Raw genomic sequence first — 19,979 nt, 5'->3', positions numbered from 1 at the left:
CCCGCACACCTGGGTGTGTCCCAGCTCACCTGGGCGTGTCCCCATCCCGCACACCTGGGCGTGCCCCAGCTCACCTGGCCGTGTCCCCATCCCGCACACCTGGGCGTGTCCCAGCTCATCTGGGCGTGTCCGCATCCCACACATCTGGGCGTGTCCCAGCTCACCTGGGTCTGTCAACATCCCGCACACCTGGGCGTGTCCCCATCCCACACACCTGGGCGTGTCGCAGCTCACCTGGGCGTGTCCCCATCCTGCACACCTGGGCGTGTCGCAGATCACCTGGGCGTGTCCCTATCCCGCACACCTGGGTGTGTCCCAGCTCACCTGGGTGTGTCCCAGCTCACCTGGGCGTGTCCCCATCCCGCACACCTGGGCGTGTCCCAGCTCACCTGGGTGTGTCCCAGCTCACCTGGGCGTGTCCCCATCCCGCACACCTGGGCGTGTCCCAGCTCACCTGGGCGTGTCCGCATCCCACACACCTGGGCGTGTCCCAGCTCACCTGGGCGTGTCCGCATCCCGCACACCTGGGCGTGCCCCAGCTCACCTGGGCGTGTCCGCATCCCGCACACCTGGGCGTGTCGCAGTTCACCTGGGCGTGTCCCCATCCCGCACACCTGGGTGTGTCGCAGCTCACCTGGGCGTGTCCCTATCCCGCACACCTGGGCGTGTTGCAGCTCACCTGGGCGTGTCCGCATCCCGCACACCTGGGCGTGTCCCAGCTCACCTGGGTGTGTCCCAGCTCACCTGGGCGTGTCCCCATCCCGTACATCTGGGCGTGTCCCAGCTCACCTGGGCGTGTCCCAGCTCATCTGGGTGCCCCTCCCCCGCTGCTTTGGTGGAAAGGGCCGGGGGGGGGGGTGTGAATGTCGCGTGTCCCCATCCCCCCCCCCCCCCCCCTCCCCCCCGCACCTGCGCGCGCGCCGCCGGCAGGACCCGCCCCGCGCGCCCCTAATTGGCTGCGGGGGGAGGGGCGGCTCATTAGTGATGCGGGCGCGCGCCGCGGCCCCGGAGTCGGCGGCGGCCGGAGCGGGGAGCGGAGCCCGCACCGCGGCCCCGGAGAGCCGCGGCCCCGGGAGCCCCACGGCGAGACAGCGCCGGGGAGAGGAGCGGGAGAAGCCCCCCAAAACCCGGCTGATTCTCTGGCTGGAGCTCGGCTCCGCATCCCGGGGCTCCGCATCCCGGGGCTCCATCCCGGCTCCATCCTCGGCGCTGCGGGCTCAGTATGGGCGGAGGAGCCCCGCGCCTGCACCGGCTGCTGCTGCTGCTGCTGGGGCTGTGCAGCTGGACGGCCGCGCTGCGAGGTAAGCGGGGCTCGTCCTGCCCTCCCCAGGGCGACTGTGGGCTGCGGGGTCCCACCGGTTGCTCCGGGGCGGGGGGAGCGCCGGAGGATGGCGGAGCGGGGATGGGGGAGCGGGAGCTGCGCGATGCACGGGGATGGCGGGGACCCGCCGGGAAAAACATCCGCTGTCCCAGCTCCGGGAGAAATCCCGCATCCCAGAGCTGGGAAAAATATCCGCTATCTCAGCTCCGGGAGCACAACCTGCATCCTACCTCCGGGAGAAATCCCGCATCCCAGCGCCGGGAGGAACCCCCGCATCCCAGGGCCGGGAAAAACATCCTCTATCCCAGCGCAGGGAGAAACACCCGCATCCTCCCTCTGCGAGGAACATCCACATCCCATCTCCCGGAGAAACACCCGCACCGCCGGGGGCGACGGCGCCGGACTGCTCTGGGGGTCCCGGCCGTTGTCGCGGGGTGGTCTCGGGGCGATCCCGACCGTGGTCTTGGGGCGATCCCGGGGTGGTCGCCGCCGTTCGGCTCCTGGGGCGCAGCGCATCCCCGCAGGCTCCGCGCACGGAGCGCTCCGCGCTGTGCGGCTCCGCAGCCGCGGGCATCCCGCGGGGCCGGGGCTGGTCTGGTTCGGGCTCCGGGGGGCTCAGGGACCCCGCGGGCAGCGCGGTCTCCTCCCCCGGGTGCCTCCGGCCGATGCGCCCACGCGGGTGGATCTGTTTCCCATCTACCAGACGGGCACTGGAGATGCTCCGAGGCCCCTTTTTTGTGTGGTTTTGTGATTTTGTTTAACTTTTCGCTGGGAAATCACCGGAGGGCAGTCACCTCTTCAGGGCACGCAGCCAGAGGATGTCAGCAGCCAGAGGATGTCAGCAGCCCTCACCGCCCGGGGTCCCGCAGCCTCGGCGGGGCTGCCCGGGCTGCTCCCGGCGCTGGAGGTGCGGGGATGTGCGGGCGGAGCTCTGTCCTCCCGTTCGGAGGAAGGCTCCTGCTGCGGCGCGCAGCTCTGCGATGCTCCGCACAAACGCTCTGCCTGCACAGCGCAGCGATCGGACTTTGCGGCTCCCCGCGGCTTCCTCGCCAGCCGAGCTCTCCCTTTGCACGCCCGTCGTGTCTGCGCTTCCATTTCCCTCCGGATGGGATTGATGGGCTCTGCTCTCTGCCTTCCTCAGGTAGCCACGGGCTTGTGCCAGCTGGCCACAGGTGCTGGAGCCTCCCTGGCCCCCTCACCCGCCCGGACCTCACTCTGAATTACGGCTCCAGCAGAGGCAAAGCCGGGAGGATTTATCAGACAAAATGTGCCCTTTTGGGGATGCTTTGGGGGAAAAAAAGAACCCCAGCCAACCCCCAGAACCCCACCGGTTCCGGGGGCAGTGAAACAAATGGCGAGAGTAGAATAGAAAATAAGAATTCCTGGGTTTTATTACACTTTGATGGAGAAGCATCGGTGCCTGCAGAGGGAACCGTGTGCCTAAATCAGTGATGGGGACGCTCAGCGCCTTCTGTGCCTCCTGCCTGGGAACCTCTGGCACCTCTTGCTCTGGGGAAGTGTGCTCAGGAGCTGCAATTTCAGACCACGGGGCTGGAGGGTGCTTCTGCTGCTGCCAAGCAACAAATCCCAGCTCTTTAATGGGAACTCGGCAGGTCGGACGGTTCGAGTTCTGGGCTGGGGCAGAGTTTTGGGCATGGTTGTGAGGCAGAGCAGTGATTTTTGGGCACTTTGGTGGCGGTGCTGCCTGGTGGTCGCTGGCTGGAGCAGTTAAACTGAGCTCCAAGCCCGGAGCTGGGAGGTTTTGGTTTATGAAGTTGTCTCAAAGCTGCCTCAGAGACAGATTGTGCTCAGATTTCTGTTCTGAGCGGGGATTAAAGACAAATGGAGCGGTTGCAGGAACCCCTGGCATGGCATTTGAAATCTGTTGGAATGAATATACATGGATAGCTCTGGGCTTTTGTTTTTTCAGGAAAAAATTGCCCTGACAGGCTGGTAACTGGAGGAGAGAGTCACTAATATTTATTATCTCACTGATGCCTCCAAACTCATTTTGAGCTGCACATCTCTGAGTGGAGATGTCTGTGAATTCTGTTAATTCCCTGCTGCATCCCCACGCCCCGAGCTGTGCCTCAGATCAGAGATTCGAGTGGGTTTTGGTGCTAAACGAGCATCGTTTGGCCATTTTCCTGTTGGGTTTGGTGCCAAACGAGCACGGTTTGGGCATTTTCCTGTTGGGTTTGGTGCTAGACGAGCATCGTTTGGGCATTTTCCTGTTCGGTTTGGTGCTAAATGAGCATTTTTTTTTGGCACTTCCCTGCTCGGTTTCGTGCTATAAAACGAAGCCACCCAAGGAATGGGGTGGCTCAGTGGGCAGGGAGCCGATGGAGCAGAGATCTCCGAGCGTTCCTGTCGCTTTTGGGGAGTTTTTAATTGCCTTTTTTGGTTTTTTTTTGGCCACGAGAAGCTCTGATCTCTGCTGTTCAGAGAGCTGCGGTGCTGTCCAGCAGGACAAAGAAATAAAAAAATTCTCCAGAGAAACAAGGCTGGGTCTGGGTAAAACCAGCAACTTCTGCTGGGGTGGGGATGAGTCTGGCGGTGAGGGCAGCGCTGGGGTGCCCCGATCGGCCCTTCTGTCCTGCACTCGGTGCTGTGGATTGGATCAGCCCCAGCTGTTCATCCCAAAGGGGCTGGGATTTGGGGCAGCGCCGGAGCCACCGGGGCCACTCCGGGGGTGGCTGCTGCTGGGCTGTGCCCATTTCTGCTCATCTGTGCCCATTTCTGCTCTTTTGGGGCAGTTTGGGGACGTTCAGCAGCTCCTGGTGGGACATTTCTGCTGTGCCAGCCCCGGCTGAGGGCACAGCTCCTGTATCAATAACAACACAGGCTAATACCAATAATAGCACAGGGTAATCAATACCGTCCCTGCATTGATTGATCTGCTCTCCAGGTGTTTCCAACAGCCCAGCTGGGGTGTTGATAACCACCCCACGGGATAAACAAACCCAGGCAGGACCTGGGAGCTGTTGGAGCCTCTCCTGGCTCTGCTCCGTGCAGACAATTCTGTATTTTGGCCTCGTTAGGACGAAGCGTTCATTAAAATAACAACCGCACGCTCTGCTCCCAGCTGTCCTCCCACTCCCCTGCAGTGCCTCGTGTGGGCTTCCCCATCAATATTTATATTGTTGAATTTCATTTTTTTTTATTTTATTTCAGCCTCCCGGGGAATGAGCTCCCTCCCCTCGGGGTTCAGGAGCTGCCCTGTGGGGCCCGTTCCCCACCTGACCCCGGCGTGCTGCAGGTGCTGGAGCTTTGCTGCCTTTTTGGGCTTTGGAACAAGGATTTCCTCCAAACCACGGGCAGTCTGGGGGCTCTGCAGAGCAGGATGGCAAAGGAGTGCATGGTTTGGAATGATTGTGTCGGGGGTTCTGCTCAGTCCTGGATTTTCTCTGCATTTATGGCGGTGTTTGTGCTGGAACTGAATTTGGGAGAGAATTCAGGGAGAAAGTGGCAAGGCCTGGCTTTGGACAGGAATATCTGCTCTGGCTTAGAGCACTGACCCTCTGTCAGGGTGTGTTCCAAACACAAATAATGTGATTTATGCTAAGATGGAAAATTACAGAGCCAAGGAGGCCTCGGGGCCCCCGGCTGTGCCTTTTCTGTATTTTTAGCCCTGCTTCTGGTTGAAGGTGGAGTGGAGGGAAGGAGCAGGATGTTGACACCAGAGGCTGCTGTTTCAGAGGCTTTGGGATGCTGCTGGAGCAGATGGTCACATTCATCTGCCTCAAACACAGAAATGCTTCATTTTCTATTTATACTTTTAATGCTCCGCTTGTGCCACGTGGGGCTCAGGGCAGGGGGTGGGGAGCGTCTGTGTCCCTTCAGCCCCCACCAACAAATCACTTTTTGGAGAGTTCAGAGGTGCCTGAGGACCTGGAATTGACCTGCACACAGGTGATGAAGGTTTCCATCACCTTCCCCTGCCCACCCACCCTTTCACGGCCTTTTGAACCACTCAAAAATGTTCTTAATTAAGAGACTTTTATTAAGTCCAGTGACTTGCCCAATATTGTTCAGTGCCAAATACTTCTAGGAATTTCCATGCAGGGAATTACCCTTAATTACACTTTGACATCATCATCCCTGATTAATTTATTTTATTTTTTTTGCTGGCTGCTGCTGTGGGTAATTTTGCACAACTGGTCACGGGGTCTGTCACTTTTATAAGTTCTGCTCCATTTGCATATTGGAGTTAATCATCTAATTACAGCTTTAGGTGATCAAGTCCCATCCTGCTGGTTTTTCTCTCTCCAGCCCTCATTGTTTACACTTTTTGGGCCTGGAGCTTGTCCTTGGTCTCAGCTGGAACAGGAATTATTTTGTCTCCCCACCCTGTGAAGAGAACTTGCAAACCCCTTACACAAAGCTCAGAGCTGCTCCCTGGAGCAGCCCAGAGTGTGGAAAACAGAAAAGCTGGGACTCGAGGCATCATTCCTGCAGGGAATGTTCTCTGAGCTAGGGAACCTCGTGCTGTGGCTTCCTGAGTGCTGCAAAGCCTCTGCTGCAGACGTCTGGGGAGCAGGATTTGGGAGGATTATTGTGGTGAGATTTCTTTAAGACGTGATTATTCCGCAAAGACTTTTTCTCCTCTGTGAAATTACACAGTAACCGCTTGGAATTACTGGAGTTTTTTTGTTGTTTGTTTTTTTAGCAAACAGGCCCAACGTGCCTTTTGTCCTACTTTGACTCAACCCCAGAGAGCCCAGCAGAAATCCCGTTTTGCCAGGATGAATTCCACACCTGGAGGTGCCAGAGCTGCTGCCTCTCACTGGGGGTGCTGCCATCCGAGTTCTCTGTGTGCCAGCCCGGCCCTGGCCCAGCAAAGCCCCAGAGCTGCTCCTCCACACCCGGAGCAGCTCCGAGCACTCCAATTCCTGCTTTTCAGGAGCACAAACTCCCTCAGTGCCTGCTCTCCAAAAGGGAGCTCCTGAGAACACTCTTTGCCTTCTCTGGTGTTTAAAAAGCACTTTTTGGAAGCTCCAGTCTGCCCTGGTGCTGTTTAGTGGCATTCTCAGCACGCCTGGGCAGCAGCATGGCACTCCTCAGGCCCCTTGACCAACTTTTTAAGCCCTGCTGAAGTCGGGGCTGAGGCTGTCAGAGGCTTCTCTGCGCCAGATTTGGTGAGAGCCAACTAGTCCTGGAGAGCTGCTGATGCCACGGGCTCGGCTGGGAACAAAAGGGACTTTTTGGGAGCATTTGAGCAGAATTTTATCTAAAACTGGAGGATTAGCACAACAAATGGAGCCGTGGGCTCTTCCCACTGGTTTGCAGTGAAAGTGCTGAAGGTGCAGGGATTTGCATCCCTCTTTTCCTCCCTTCCCAGAGGTTTGCACCCCTCTTTTCCTCCCTTCCCAGGGATTTGTACCCCTGTTTTCCTCCCTTCCCAGAGGTTTGTACCCCTGTTTTCCTCCCTTCCCAGAGGTTTGTACCCCTGTTTTCCTCCCTTCCCAAAGGTTTGCATCCCTCTTTTCCTCCCTTCCCGGGGATTTGCATCCCTCTTTTCCTCCCTTCCCAGGGATTTGTATCCTTATTTTCCTCCCTTCCCAGGGATTTGCATCCTTATTTTCCTCCCTTCCCAGGGATTTGCATCCCTCTTTTCCTCCCTTCCCGGGGATTTGCATCCCTCTTTTCCTCCCTTCCCAGAGGTTTGTATCCCTCTTTTCCTCCCTTCCCAGGGATTTGCATCCCTCTTTTCCTCCCTTTCCAGGGATTTGTATCCTTATTTTCCTCCCTTTCCAGGGATTTGTATCCTTATTTTCCTCCCTTTCCAGGGATTTGCATCCCTCTTTTCCTCCCTTCCCAGAGGTTTGCATCCCTCTTTTCCACCCTTCCCAGGGATTTGCATCCCTCTTTTCCTCCCTTCCCAGAGGTTTGCACCCCTCTTTTCCTCCCTTCCCGGGGATTTGCATCCCTCTTTTCCTCCCTTCCCGGGGATTTGCATCCCTCTTTTCCTCCCTTCCCGGGGATTTGCATCCCTGTTTTCCTCCCTTCCCAGGGGTTTGTATCCCTCTTTTCCTCCCTTCCCAGAGGTTTCTATCCCTCTTTTCCTCCCTTTCCAGGGATTTGTATCCTTATTTTCCTCCCTTTCCAGGGATTTGTATCCTTATTTTCCTCCCTTTCCAGGGATTTGCATCCCTATTTTCCTCCCTTCCCAGAGGTTTCTATCCCTCTTTTCCTCCCTTCCCAGAGGCTTCTATCCTTATTTTCCTCCCTTCCCAGGGATTTGCATCCCTCTTTTCCTCCCTTCCCGGGGATTTGTTTCCTTATTTTCCTCCCTTCCCAGGGATTTGTATCCTTATTTTCCTCCCTTCCCAGAGGTTTGTATCCCTCTTTTCCTCCCTTCCCAGGGATTTGCATCCCTGTTTCCCTCCCTGCCCCAGCTGCAGGCCCGGGTCAGAGCTTGGCAGTGAAGTTTGGTTATCCCCAGGAGGCTTTGCCAGATGAAAAGCAGATTTTTTTATTTCCAGAATGCTGCACAGACAGCAATCCTCTGTGGTTAATTAGGCTTTGGATAATTGGCACGATAGTGCTGCTTCACCTGCAGGTGCTGGAGCTTGGGGTTTTCTTTGTTCACACCCCCTCAGAATGATAAATAAATAACCCCAGCCTGCTGCAGGTTCCTTCCACCGGCAGCTGACTGACTGCAGGGTGGCTTTTTAACACACCCAAGGCTGGCAGGGACTGCCCAGGGGCCTAAACCCCGTCACCTTCTCTTTAATTAGCCCCAGAATTTTAATTTCATCCTTTTTGTGGGGGAAAAAAACCCCAAAAACCAAAACCCCAGAAGCTTTGGCGTGAGCAGAGCCCTTCCTTTGCCACCCAAGGTGAGAGCTCCGAATTCCTGCCAGGACAGGAGCCGGGGGGATGTGGGGGAAACATCAGGAATCTTTATTTGGATTATTTCTGGCGGATCTGCCCGTTCCCAGAGCTCTCCTGGAAGGCCTAAAATCAGATTTCCTGTGCAGGATCAGGCTGTGGGTGGGCAGGACCCTCCCTGTGCTGGAATGGGAGTGAGGGGCTTGGGGGAGCCGGGGGTCTCCTTCTCTGGGGGAGCTGGGGTTTGTGGCCACCAAAACATTGCTGTCCAAATTCCCACTCCTCGGGGAGGAGAATTCCTGGCACGACCCCAGGAATGAGGGAAATTTTGGGGTAAAGGGCCCTGGGGTGTGACTTCCCCCTTTGCCCTCAGCGTGAGACCCTCAAAGGTTCCCCAGAACCCTCCTGGGGCTGGCAGCAAATCCTGCAGGGACCCTGGAACGGGAAAAAGTGGCAGGAAAAACCCAAACACAGGGAAACCTGGCAGGAAAAAACCTATACACAGGAAATCCCAACAGGAAACAAGCCCAAAACCAGGGACTATGGAACAGGAAAAAACCCCAAACCAGGGACTATGGAACAGGAAAAAACCCCAAACCAGGGACTATGGAACAGGAAAAAACCCCAAACCAGGGACTATGGAACAGGAAAAAACCCCAAACCAGGGATTATGGAACAGGAAAAAACCCCAAACAGGAAACCTGGAAGAAAAAACCCATAAAGAGGGAAACCTAGCAGGAAAAGACCCAAAACCAGGGACTATGGAGGAGGAAAACCCAGCAGGAAAAAAAACCATGAACAGGGGCTCTGGAACAGGAAAAAACCCAAAACCAGGGGCTCTGGAACAGGAAAAAACCCAAAACCAGGGGCTCTGGAACAGGAAAAAGTGGCAGGAAAAACCCCATAAACAGGGACTGTAGAACAGGAAATCCTGCCAGGAAAAACTCCAAAACCAAGGACTATGGGACAGGAAAAACTGTCAGGAAAAACCCTAAAAACAGGGAGTGTGGAACAGGAAAAACCTCAAAACCAGGGATGCTGGAGCAGGAAAACCTGGCAGGGAAAAACCCAAAAACACAGACTATGGAACGGGATAACCCTGAAGGAAAAAAACCCCAAAGCAGGGACTCTGGAGCAGGAAGAAACCCCAAAGCAGGGACTCTGGAGCAGGATAAAACCCCAAAGCAGGGACTCTGGAGCAGGATAAAACCCCAAAGTAGGGACTCCGGAGCAGGAGAATCCCAGCAAGGGGACCTGGGGTGGGCTGGGGGCTCTGCTCAGGACATGAGGAGGGGCTGAGCAGCACTGGGAGGTTTTTGGTGCTTTTTTCATGTTTTAAGGGAAGTCTTTGGGAACATCCGTGCTGAGTTCCCCCGGCGTGACCGGGCAGGCCCCGGGGGGTGCCAGGGACAGGTTCAGGGCTGGATCTCCAGGTCCAAACAGGATTTTCCTCCAGGGAGGGCAAAGAATTCCAGAGGAGTTTGCTCACAGAGCGCTGTCCTGCTGGTTTGGTGGTTGTTTTTTTTTGTTTGTTTTTTGGGGTTTTTTTGTGTTTTTTTTTTTCCCTTTAGAGTGATTTAATTGCATGTGAATTGAGGTTTTTTCCGCTGGATTACTGCTGTCAGTGCATTTCATCAGCCACGACCTCTGCCCTGCACCCTCCCTGGGCTGGCACAAACCCCAGGCTGCTTAAGCGGGACATCATTGTCACTGTCCCTGCGCTGTGCCTGCCTCTGGCTCTGCTGCCGCTTGGAAATGTCACACGCTGCCACCACGGGCCCTGCAGCTGGGAACCTTCAGTGCCCAAACCCCTCTGAGGCAGCTCCTGAGCTCAGAATCCTCCAGAAACAACTCAGAACGGGCCCTCTCCTCACAAATAATTAGAAATAAAAGTCCTTAAACTAGAATAAATAATTAAAATTAAAGAACATAATGATTAAATAATATTTAATAATAACAATGGTAATAATAATTAAAATTTATTCTAATATTCTTATGATTCCAATAATAATGATCATTCCATTTCCCTGTGACTCGGGGTGGGATGGCGAAACCCCCAGGAAAAACCCCCTTGGAATTTTACCTTTTCCCCCTTTATTTGTGCTTCTGCCCCGGGATTGTGTCGAGGCTGGCGCTTTGCTGCTGTTGCCCTGCTGCCTTTGGGTTTTATGATGACATTTTGGGGTGGCAGCAGTGGCTCTCAGTGCTGAGGGGACTTTTCCAGGTTTAGATTTTGGCTGCATCTCCCTCTCTGCCTCCCCAGGCCTTTGGGTTTAGGAATATTTGCTCCTTTCTGGTTTTTCTGCTCCTGGAGATTTCCCTTGCCAGGTTGGTTTTTGAGGCGATTTCTTTGCTGCCCTTGGACATTCTGGGCATGGAAGTGTCACATCTCCTGTGCTGTGCTCCCATTCCCTTTTTCCTCCTTTTTAATTCCCTTTTCCTCCCCAATTCCTGGCTTTCCCCCTCCTCTTTTCAAGTGGCATTTCCAGATAATCCCTCCAATTAATCAGTGCCAAAAAAAGCAATTTTACAGGGTGGCTTTGGCTCGCGGATGCAGAAGGAACATGGAAGCTTTGGGTTGAAATGCCGCGGGTTTGGGTCTGGTTTTAAAAACTTTTAACAGGCAAGAGGCTTCCCTGGGTGAATGGGAACCAGGTAAATCTGAAGCTGGGCTAAATCTGCCTTCCCAGCAGCGTTTCAGCGAGCCGGGAGTGCCAAAGGTTGTGTTTAAATGAGTGCTCAGTTAAAATGTTTTATGGGTGCTGGTGGCCACGCTGCGTTTCTGCAAGCTCTTTATTTTTGCTCTTTATTTAACCTGGAAGGTGTCCTGAGGAGCCCAGGCAGCTCCCGGGCAGCGCTGGCAGTAAAACCTGCAGGAAATGGCAATTTGGTGATTTACGGCCGTATTTTCACGGGGTGTTTGTCAGGGCCAGGCTGGGTGTCGGAGTTACCACAGGAGCTGTGCCAGGGCTGGGTTTGTGTCAATAAAAGACACAGAAACCTCTGCACACACCAGCAGCCCTGGAGCCGGGCGGTTTTCAGGTTAAAACCTGCTGGGCCAGCGCAGAGCAATTATTGACGGTCAGAAGGAGCAAAACCTTTCAGAGCTCAGCCCTGGAAATGCCAATTCCTGCAGCTGCTGTGGCCCTGAACTCTTGGGTTTGTTGTTATTTTCTCTCTCCGCGCTCCCATTCCAGCAGCGATGCCGTGGGAGGAACGAGGGGGATGAGCAGAGCTCTGGATGCAGAACAAATGATTGTCCTTAAAGAAGATAAAAGGGGAAATCGAGTGCTTGTCCAGGCCTCTTTTATCTGTAGCAGGAGCCAATTACTTAATTCGGGATGAGATTGGGTCTGGGCAGTGTCAGAGCAGTGAAAAGCTGCCCTGGTAACATCTGGTCTGAAAATTCACCTCTGGATCTGGATCCGTTTTCTTCTCGTTACTCTGAGAGGATGTTTGGCACCTACGAATTCAAACCAATCAAAACACTCGTTGACCTCCTAAATTGTTATTTATTCATAACAATTTAAATTGCCGCTCCTTGTAATTTAACTAATAATTCCATTTTAAAGAATTGAAATAATTGTTGTCGTTAATTTAAAGTTGAGTAATGTCTGTGGAATAAACGGCGTGAAAGAGTGGTTTCATCAATAACATGTCAAAAGGCAATCAATATTTAGGTCTCGGAGCTCTGTTAATGGATGGTGATGTTAAAAAAAATAACAACCTGCTTGAAGCACTGAAATTTCCTCTGCTCTGAACGCCTGGACTGGAGCTCTGGCAGGGAGGCTTTGCCAGAAGCCTGGAAACAAAGTCCTTGATTTTACACCTTCGAGGCACAAAAACATCTTTAATAGCAAAGGATCAAATAAGGGAGGAATTCCAGAGTCAGTGGGAAAGAATTTGCTGATAAAAACGTCCCTCGTGCGGGGTTTGTCTCTAACCCGGCGTGGATTTCACTGGAGCTTCCCCTGGTGCAGCCCGGGGTGGGCTCTGAGGAGCTGCAGGGCTGGGAGGGCCAGGGGGGACCCCAAAGGGCACTTCCCTGATCCCAAATCCCAATGTTCCCACACCGCAATGCTCCCAAACCCCAAACTGCCTTTTCCCTGCTCCCAAACCCTAATGCTCCCAAACCCCAAACTGCATTTCCCTGATCCCAAACTGCATTCTCCTGCTCCCAAACCCCAAACTGCATTCCCCTGATCCCAAACCCCAATGTTCCCACACCGCAATGCTCCTAACCCCCAAACTGTACTTCCCTGTTCCCAAACCCCAAAGTGCACTTCCCTGCTCCCAAACCCCAGTGCTCCCAAACCCCAAACTGCATTTCCCTGATCCCAAACTGCATTTCCCCTGATCCCAAATCCCAATGCTCCCAAACCCCAAACTGCATTCCCCTGATCCCAAACCCCAATGTTCCCACACCACAATGTTCCCAAACCCCAAATTGCCTTTTCCCTGTTCACAAACCCCAATGTTCCCAAACCCCAAACTGCATTCCCCTGCTCCCAAACCCCAAGCTGCAGGTGAAAAACACCAAGCATTTGTTTTTAGAATTTTAAAAGTTTAATAGTAATAAAATGGTTATAAAAATAGCAATATAATTAGAATAATAAAAATTTGGACAATTTGGATTTAGGACAATACGAGACAGTAAAAACAAGACCCACATTAACAGAGGATTAACCCTTAAAAGCAACAGCCTGTTGCATATTTATACACCTCATCCATGATGCAGAAATTCCATTCAAACAAAGGATTCTGTCTGGTCAGTGTCAGCTTCTTCAGGAAGAAGTTCGTTTCTCCTGATCCTGGAGCAATAAATTCTCTTTCTCTGAAGGACTGAGGTATCCTGTGGCTGCTATCTCGGAGTCCTCTCTTATAAAAAAAGTATCTTACACAGCATAGTTTCTATTTTAACATTATGTTATAACCTAAAACTATATTTAACCCACTACTTAAGAAAATTATTACAGCATCACTTTCTAACACAACACATATAAAATTCATTTGAACATTTGCTGCTGGGTTTGTGTTTCCTCACTGAGGCAATGTTGCTGGGTTTAATTTTTTTTTTTAATTTTTATTTTTATATTTTTCTGGAGCCTTTCTGGCTAATGCCTTGCACCTTTGCATTCCTCTCGCTGCTGTCTCTCTGCCTGCGCCGGTGTTTGCCCTCTCTTGGTGCTCTGCTGTGGCTGCAGAGCTTTTCCCTCCCCTTTGTCCCCACTGAAAGGGAATTCTCGGGTCAGCAGCCTGGGAGAAACAGCCTGGAAAACAACTCAAAGAGCAGCTCAGCCGAGGGTATTTGATGCGTTTGGACTCCTGAATGCATCCTGGAGGAATCTGTCTCACCTGGGTCAGGAGTTTCCCAGCAAGCAGCAATTTCCAGTTCGTTTAAACCCTTGGCTTTGGGTCCTGGAGTGGGCACTTGGCGCTGCTGAGGAGATCGGAGTCTGCTCGAGGTGCCTCTTCATTTCTGAGTGTCTGCTCCTGCCTTTGTCCCTCTGCCAATTGCCCAGGCCAGAGGCAGAGAGCGAATTGAGAGGGATAATTCCATGTACACCGGGACTGGGGAAGTCTGCTTCAGTGCCTGGAGAGCCCAGTAACCCACGTGCTCCAAACAAACCTTTCCCTTCCCCTTTCCCTTCCCCTTTCCCTTCCCCTTTCCCTTCCCCTTTCCCTTCCCCTTTCCCTTCCCCTTTCCCTTCCCCTTTCCCTTCCCCTTTCCCTTCCCCTTTCCCTTCCCCTTTCCCTTCCCCTTTCCCTTTCCCTTTCCCTTCCCCTTCCCCTTCCCCTTCTCCTTCTCCTTCCCCTTTCTCCTTTTCCTTTCTCCTTTTCTTTTTCATTTTTTCTCTTTTTTCTTCTCTTCTTCTTTCTCTTTTTCCTTTTCCCTTTCCTTTTTTCTCTCTCTGCCTGTCTCTCCTGGGCCACCAGCACTGCACAGGATTTTTCCCTCTGCCCTGAGCAGCAGCCCTGGAATATCAATGATTTTCATGAGGACTTGGGAGCTCTTTCCCCGACACCTCGGGGACAGCACCGGCTTCTTTGTAAACTCTTTAATGGCAACAATTTCCTAAATCAAAGCAATCTGTGCTTCCCCATTTACAATTTCATTTCCAAGCACCGAAGCCTCATAAAAGGGTTTACAGCACGAGCCTTGGCTGCTGTGAAGTGATCCAGCAGTGGTGCAGTGGCATTATCTTCAGTGGAGTATTTTATCTTTAAAATTACAAGGATTTGTTCTGCTCTCTTTTATGCAGAAATAGAATGCTAACAGATGCAAAGTTTATTTTTAAACTTGGCTAGGGGCTGGAAAAGCACATTTAGTGGAGGTGTCATTTGGTGCTCTGAATATATTTCAGGCTTTAATAGTAAAGTGCTCCAAAAAATTCCAGAGCTGGTAATTTCTGTGGTGGAGGTGACACCGAGGGTGGACACCCAGAGCTCCCCCTCACGTTTCCTTCCATCCTTTCCTGCCTGGGTGTTGCTGGAGAAGCAGGTTATTATTAATTATTATTATTATTATTAATGAACAGGAGAGGTGTGGATGCAGCCATCCTTTCCTGGCTGTCTGGGGAAGTGCAGCTCTGGGCATTCCCAGAGGGGATTTTGGGCAGGGCAGCAGCACTTTGGGGGATTATTTCCCTTTCCAATGTGCCCAGCTCTCAGTTTTTGTGTTGTTGAAATGGCTCTCGAGGTATTAAAGACTTTTTTTTTTAGTTTCACGACTGAATAAAAAGTTGAGATTCTTTGGCTCTGGTTTTCAAGGTTGTTTATTTTTTCTTATTTAATATATTTTTTCTCCAACCTGCTGAGCTCTGGCTGGCAGCTCAGTCCGTGGCACACTGACCGCCCTTGGGGCCGTGTTAGTTTTTTATACCAACAACTACGTGTGCTTTATTTATAATGATTTTCTAATACTTATTACTTATGTTAGACAGTCTGTCTCTAAACTTTTCTTAAAAGTGCCACCATCACAGCAGAAGATGGAGGACGAGAAGGAGAAGGAGAAAGACAGGACACACTCAGATTCTTCTATTTTGCTTTTTGAACTCTCATTCTCAAACTCTACAATTTTACTTTTTTTCACTTTGTGACAAATCAACTATTGTTCTACTCAAACCCTTGTGGCTTGTAAATCCTCAGACAGAGCTGGTTATTGTTTCCAGGGGTTAAAATCAAAGGCACAGGTGTCTCTGACTCCGTGCCAAGGTCTCTGAGCCCCCTGCCAGGGTCTGGAGCCATCCAGGGCAGCCAGAGGGATGTCCTGGGTTCCGACACCCAGCCTGGGTACAAACATGGGCTATTCCCATTTTCCTGCAGGTACAAACATGAGATCTTCCCTTTTTCCTGCAGGTACAAACATGGGCTGGGATATTCCCATTTTCCTGCAGGTACAAACACGGGATATTCCCTTTCTCCTGCAGGAACAAACATGAGATATTCCCATTTTCCTGCAGGTACAAACATGGGCCGGGCTATTCCCATTTTCCTGCAGGTACAAACACGGGCTATTCCTATTTTCCTGCAGGTACAAACATGGGCTATTCCCATTTTCCTTCAGGTAGAAACACGGGATATTCCCATTTTCCTGCATAAACAAACATGAGATCTTCCCGTTTTCCTGCAGGAACAAACACGGGCTATTCCCATTTTCCTGCATAAACAAACAAGGGATATTCCCGTTTTTCTGCAGGTAAAAACATGGGATATTCCCATTTTCCTGCAGGAACTTCCACAAGCTCGCTGCCAAAAATCCTTTCCCTGTTTTGAGCTGGAATCTCCCTTTCAGGAGAAGTCTCTGCTTTCCTGGGGAGAGGCTGCAGCGCTGGCTCAGCTCTGCCCTGCTGCCATGGCGGGCACGGGGAGTGCCCCAAACCCCCCTGGCACCCCCAGAACCCCGGGGAGGAATCTGCTGGGGGAGGAAGATGGAAATTGGGGTGCTGCAGCAAGGGCTCTGCTCATCCCTGCCAGGCCCTGGGTGACCCAGGGGTCACATCGCTGCTGGGAGGGCACATTTGTGTCCCCCACAGGAGGGGAGGGTTAATTTTCATTTATTTTCGTTTAATTTCTTTCATTTTTATTTAATTTTAATTTACTTTAAATTTAAATTTAATATTTTAAATTTAATTTAAATTTAATTTAAGTTTAATATTTAATTTAATTTTTATTTTATTTTGGTTTTAAATTGTGTGTTCGGGCTCTGGGAAGGTTCTGACAATTGGGGTAAATCCTCATCCTGGATTTTGGGGTAAATCCTCATCCCAGGGTTTGGGTTTGAGGTTTTTGTTTGCTTTGGTGTGGTTTTTTGGGGGTTTTTTTTGTTTGTCTGTTTTTCTTCTGTTTGGCTTTGAGGGTGGCTGCACATCAATTGACTTTTTTTATTCCTGTAACATTGCTGGCTCGTTAAGGCTGGGAAATGTCACATTTTGAGGGTGAATAATGACTAGAAACAGGACATTTTGGGTGCTATTAAGGCTGGGAAATGTCACATTTTGAGGGTGAATAATGGCTGGAAACAGCCCAGGGGTGGGGAGGGGACAGAGAGGGACAATTTCCCAATTCCAGCAGATTCTGCTGCCTGTGCTGGGGCTGGGATCATCCAGCCTGGCTGGGCTGTGACAAGATAAACCCTGGTGGGAGATTAGGGAGGGATGGAAGGAGGGAGATGTGCTCTGCTGCCCTTATCAACCCCTCATTTCCAGCCTTTAGCACTGGGGATTGAAGCTCATCCTCCAGGAGGAAAATGGTGGGATCAGTTTGGGCTAAGCCCATCTTTGTGTCTCTGAGAGCTCCTGAGTGGGATTTTAAACACAAAAGGAGCAAAACAGCGAGACTGGCAAACCCCTGGGGTTTCTTTTGAAAGTTCTTTTGGATTTTATTTCTTAAACCCAGGCCTGGTGTGTGGTTCTGGGGGTCAGAGCTGAGGGGGATGCTGGAATTCCTTGGGAGCCTGGCTGTGCCCAAATCCTGCCATTTGTCTGGGTTGGTGCAGGGTCTGCTCTCTCCAGCCAGTGCTGGGGGAGATTTCCCTTCTGTGCCTCTCCAGGGGGGTCAGGTGGGTGCTGTTCCCACCCATCCACTGGGAATTTTTATTTATTGCACCTCAGTTCCTTTAAAAACACTCCATGGTCCTGGGGAGCCGCTGGAGCCCCATGAATCCAGCACAGGTTCATTGGGGATGTCACAGAAACTTCAGGGACTCCAAATGAGCTTTAATTGTTGTGGATTCATGAAATTAATTGTTATAAATAACAGCAACCCAGCAAAGCAAGGGGTTCCCCACCTATCCAACAGGAATTTTTATTTATTGCATCTCAGTTCCTTTAAAAACGCTCCATGGTCCTGGTGAGCTGCTGGAGCTCCATGAATCACAAGGAATCCAGCACAGGATCATTGGAGGATGTCATGGAAACTTCAGGGACTCCAAATGAGCTTTAACTGTTGTGGATTCATGAAATTAATTGTTACAGATAACAGCGACCCAGCAAAGCAAGGGGTTCCCCACCTATCCAACAGGAATTTTTATTTATTGCACCTCAGTTGCTTTAAAAACACTCCATGGTCCTGGTGAGCTGCTGGAGCTCCACGAATCCAGCACAGGGGATGTCACAGAAACTTCAGGGACTCCAAATGAACTTTAATTGTTGTGGATTCATGAAATTAATTGTTACAGATAACAGCGACCCAGCAAAGCAAGGTGTTCCCCATCCATTCAATGGGAATTTGTATTAATGCATCTCAGTTCCTTTAAAAACGCTCCATGGTCCTGGTGAGCTGCTGGAGCTCCACGAATCCAGCACAGGGGATGTCACAGAAACTTCACAGACTCCAAATGAGCTTTAATTGTTGTGGATTCATGGAAATTATTTGTTATAAATAACAGTGAGCCAGAAAAGCAAGGGGAGCTGCAGGGAAGGAGTGCAGGAGATGCAGATTTTCCTGATCACACCTTGGGATCATCCCGAGGGCTCTGCCCCAGCCCTGCCAGGGAGTGCAGGGTGTGTGAGATGGTGATTAAAGCTCGGTGTTAATTGTGGATCCCGAGCAGGAGACAGGCAGACAGGAGCCCTCAGCTGTCAGCTCCCAGCCCCTGGCATATGGTTCCATTAAGATAAAGGAACAAAAGGTAATTTACAGTAACAGATGGGCTTGAACTCTTCCTGGAGCTGCTGAATACTTTTTAATTTTTAATTTATGACGACTCCTCCGCGCAGCATTGGAGCAGCTCCTCTGTCGTGTTCTTTTAGAATCCACGAGCAAGGAAAATGTCTGTGAGGGCCTCACTGGGAGCTTTGTGTCTGCTGGGGATGGAGCAGGGAGGGCCTGGCCAAGGCTGGAACTCTGCAAACCAAGGGGAGTGAGGCTGGGAGTGCCAATCCTGCTGGAAAAGCCCCAAAGCCCCTCTTACAGCAGGGATGGGGCAGGAATCAGCTCGGGTTTTGGCACCAAATCCCAGAGCTTCTGCTCTGGCTGCTGCCCATGCAGATCTGGGGATTCCAGCGTGGAATCCCCCAAATCTCCAGCAGCTGATGCTCTGTCCCAGAGCCAGGCACTGGGCAGGGACTGGCCCAGGGCTTTCATCTCCCAGCTGCTGGCTGGGAATGCCACCCCTGCGGGCTCAGTCCTGCCAGGGGAACAAAACTGGAGCTGGATCTCCTCCCCCAGGGGCTCCAGTGTGGTACTCACATGCCCTCTGAACAGAGGGAAGCCGTGAGAGAAGCAGAGGAAAGAATGATCAACACAATTCTTCTCTCATTTGCTGCTCTCCTGGTTTTGAACATCTGGAACGTGTTGGAGGATTATTTACCTGAAGGGATGGCTTGATTGGGTTCTGGTGATGGTGTTTTGATTCAGTGGCCAGTTGGATCCTCGTGTGTGTGTTGGGACTGTTGGCAGACAGTCATGAGTTTTGCAGAGGTTAGTTAGAAGTAAGTATGATGTAGTATAGTTATAGTAGTGCAATGTAATAGAATACAGTTTTAATAAAGTGAGTGTTCAGCATTCCAAAGCCTTGAAGTCAGATGCCAATGATTTCCTGCCTCGGGGGTCCTGATTTTACTGTATTCCAGGACATCCAGAGCAGTGCTGCTTTTTCCTTTTTTTTAATTAAAAATGGGCCTGGTTAGGGGTGGGAGAAGCAGAGTTGGATGTGGGCTGGGGAGGGCTGACTGGGAAGGATCCCTGGGGAGTTCCTGGGCTGCTGGAGGCTGTGCTGGGGCTCGGGGGGACACAGGGGTGCTCTGCCCAGCTTGGGGTGTTTGGCCCTTCCCTTTTGTGTTTGGGCTCCCCCAGATGAAGGGAGGAATGATGAATCTGACTCCGTGTTCTCAGAAGGCTGATTGATTATTTCATGATCTATATTATATTAAAGAATGCTACACTAAACTGTGCTAAAGAACACAGAAAGGACACAGACAGAGGCTGAAAGATAATAATGAAAACTCGTGACTCTCTCCAGAGCCCTGACACAGCCTGGCCCTGATTGGCCAAAGAGTGAAAACAACTCCCAGAAACCAATGGAACAATCACCTGTGGGTGAACAATCCCCAGCCACATTCCACAGCAGCAAAACACAGGAGAAGCAAATGAGATAAGAATTGTTTTCCTTTTCTCTGAGGCCTCTCAGCTTCCCAGGAGAAAATCCCGGGTGAAGGGATTTTCCAGAAAATGTGAATGCCACACTTCCCTGCCTTTCTGGAGGAATCCAGGAATGTTCAGGAATGGTTTTCAGCCCTCTCTCCATGGGCTGGGGGTTGCTGAGCTCAGGGTGGAAATGCTGGGACACCAAGGCTGTCCCACCCCTCAGGGACATTCCCTG

At 51.7% G+C, this 19,979-nt stretch overlaps 1 protein-coding gene across 2 annotated transcripts in view; it reads left to right on the top strand.

Annotated features, from left to right (window-relative positions):
- The first annotated feature begins 980 nt into the window (after positions 1–980).
- Positions 981–19,979, top strand: part of UNC5D (unc-5 netrin receptor D) — a 97,075-nt gene continuing 78,076 nt past the window's right edge. For both annotated transcript variants that reach the window (XM_038160388.1, XM_038160387.1), the window contains exon 1: positions 981–1,301. In XM_038160388.1, coding sequence (XP_038016316.1) covers positions 1,223–1,301 — 79 coding nt within the window. In that variant the 5' untranslated portion in view covers positions 981–1,222. The remainder of the gene's footprint in view (positions 1,302–19,979) is intronic.

This window comes from Motacilla alba, chromosome 22, assembly GCF_015832195.1.
Source record: "Motacilla alba alba isolate MOTALB_02 chromosome 22, Motacilla_alba_V1.0_pri, whole genome shotgun sequence".
Taxonomy (NCBI): Eukaryota; Metazoa; Chordata; class Aves; order Passeriformes; family Motacillidae; genus Motacilla; species Motacilla alba.
This window is presented reverse-complemented; position numbering and strand designations above follow the sequence as displayed.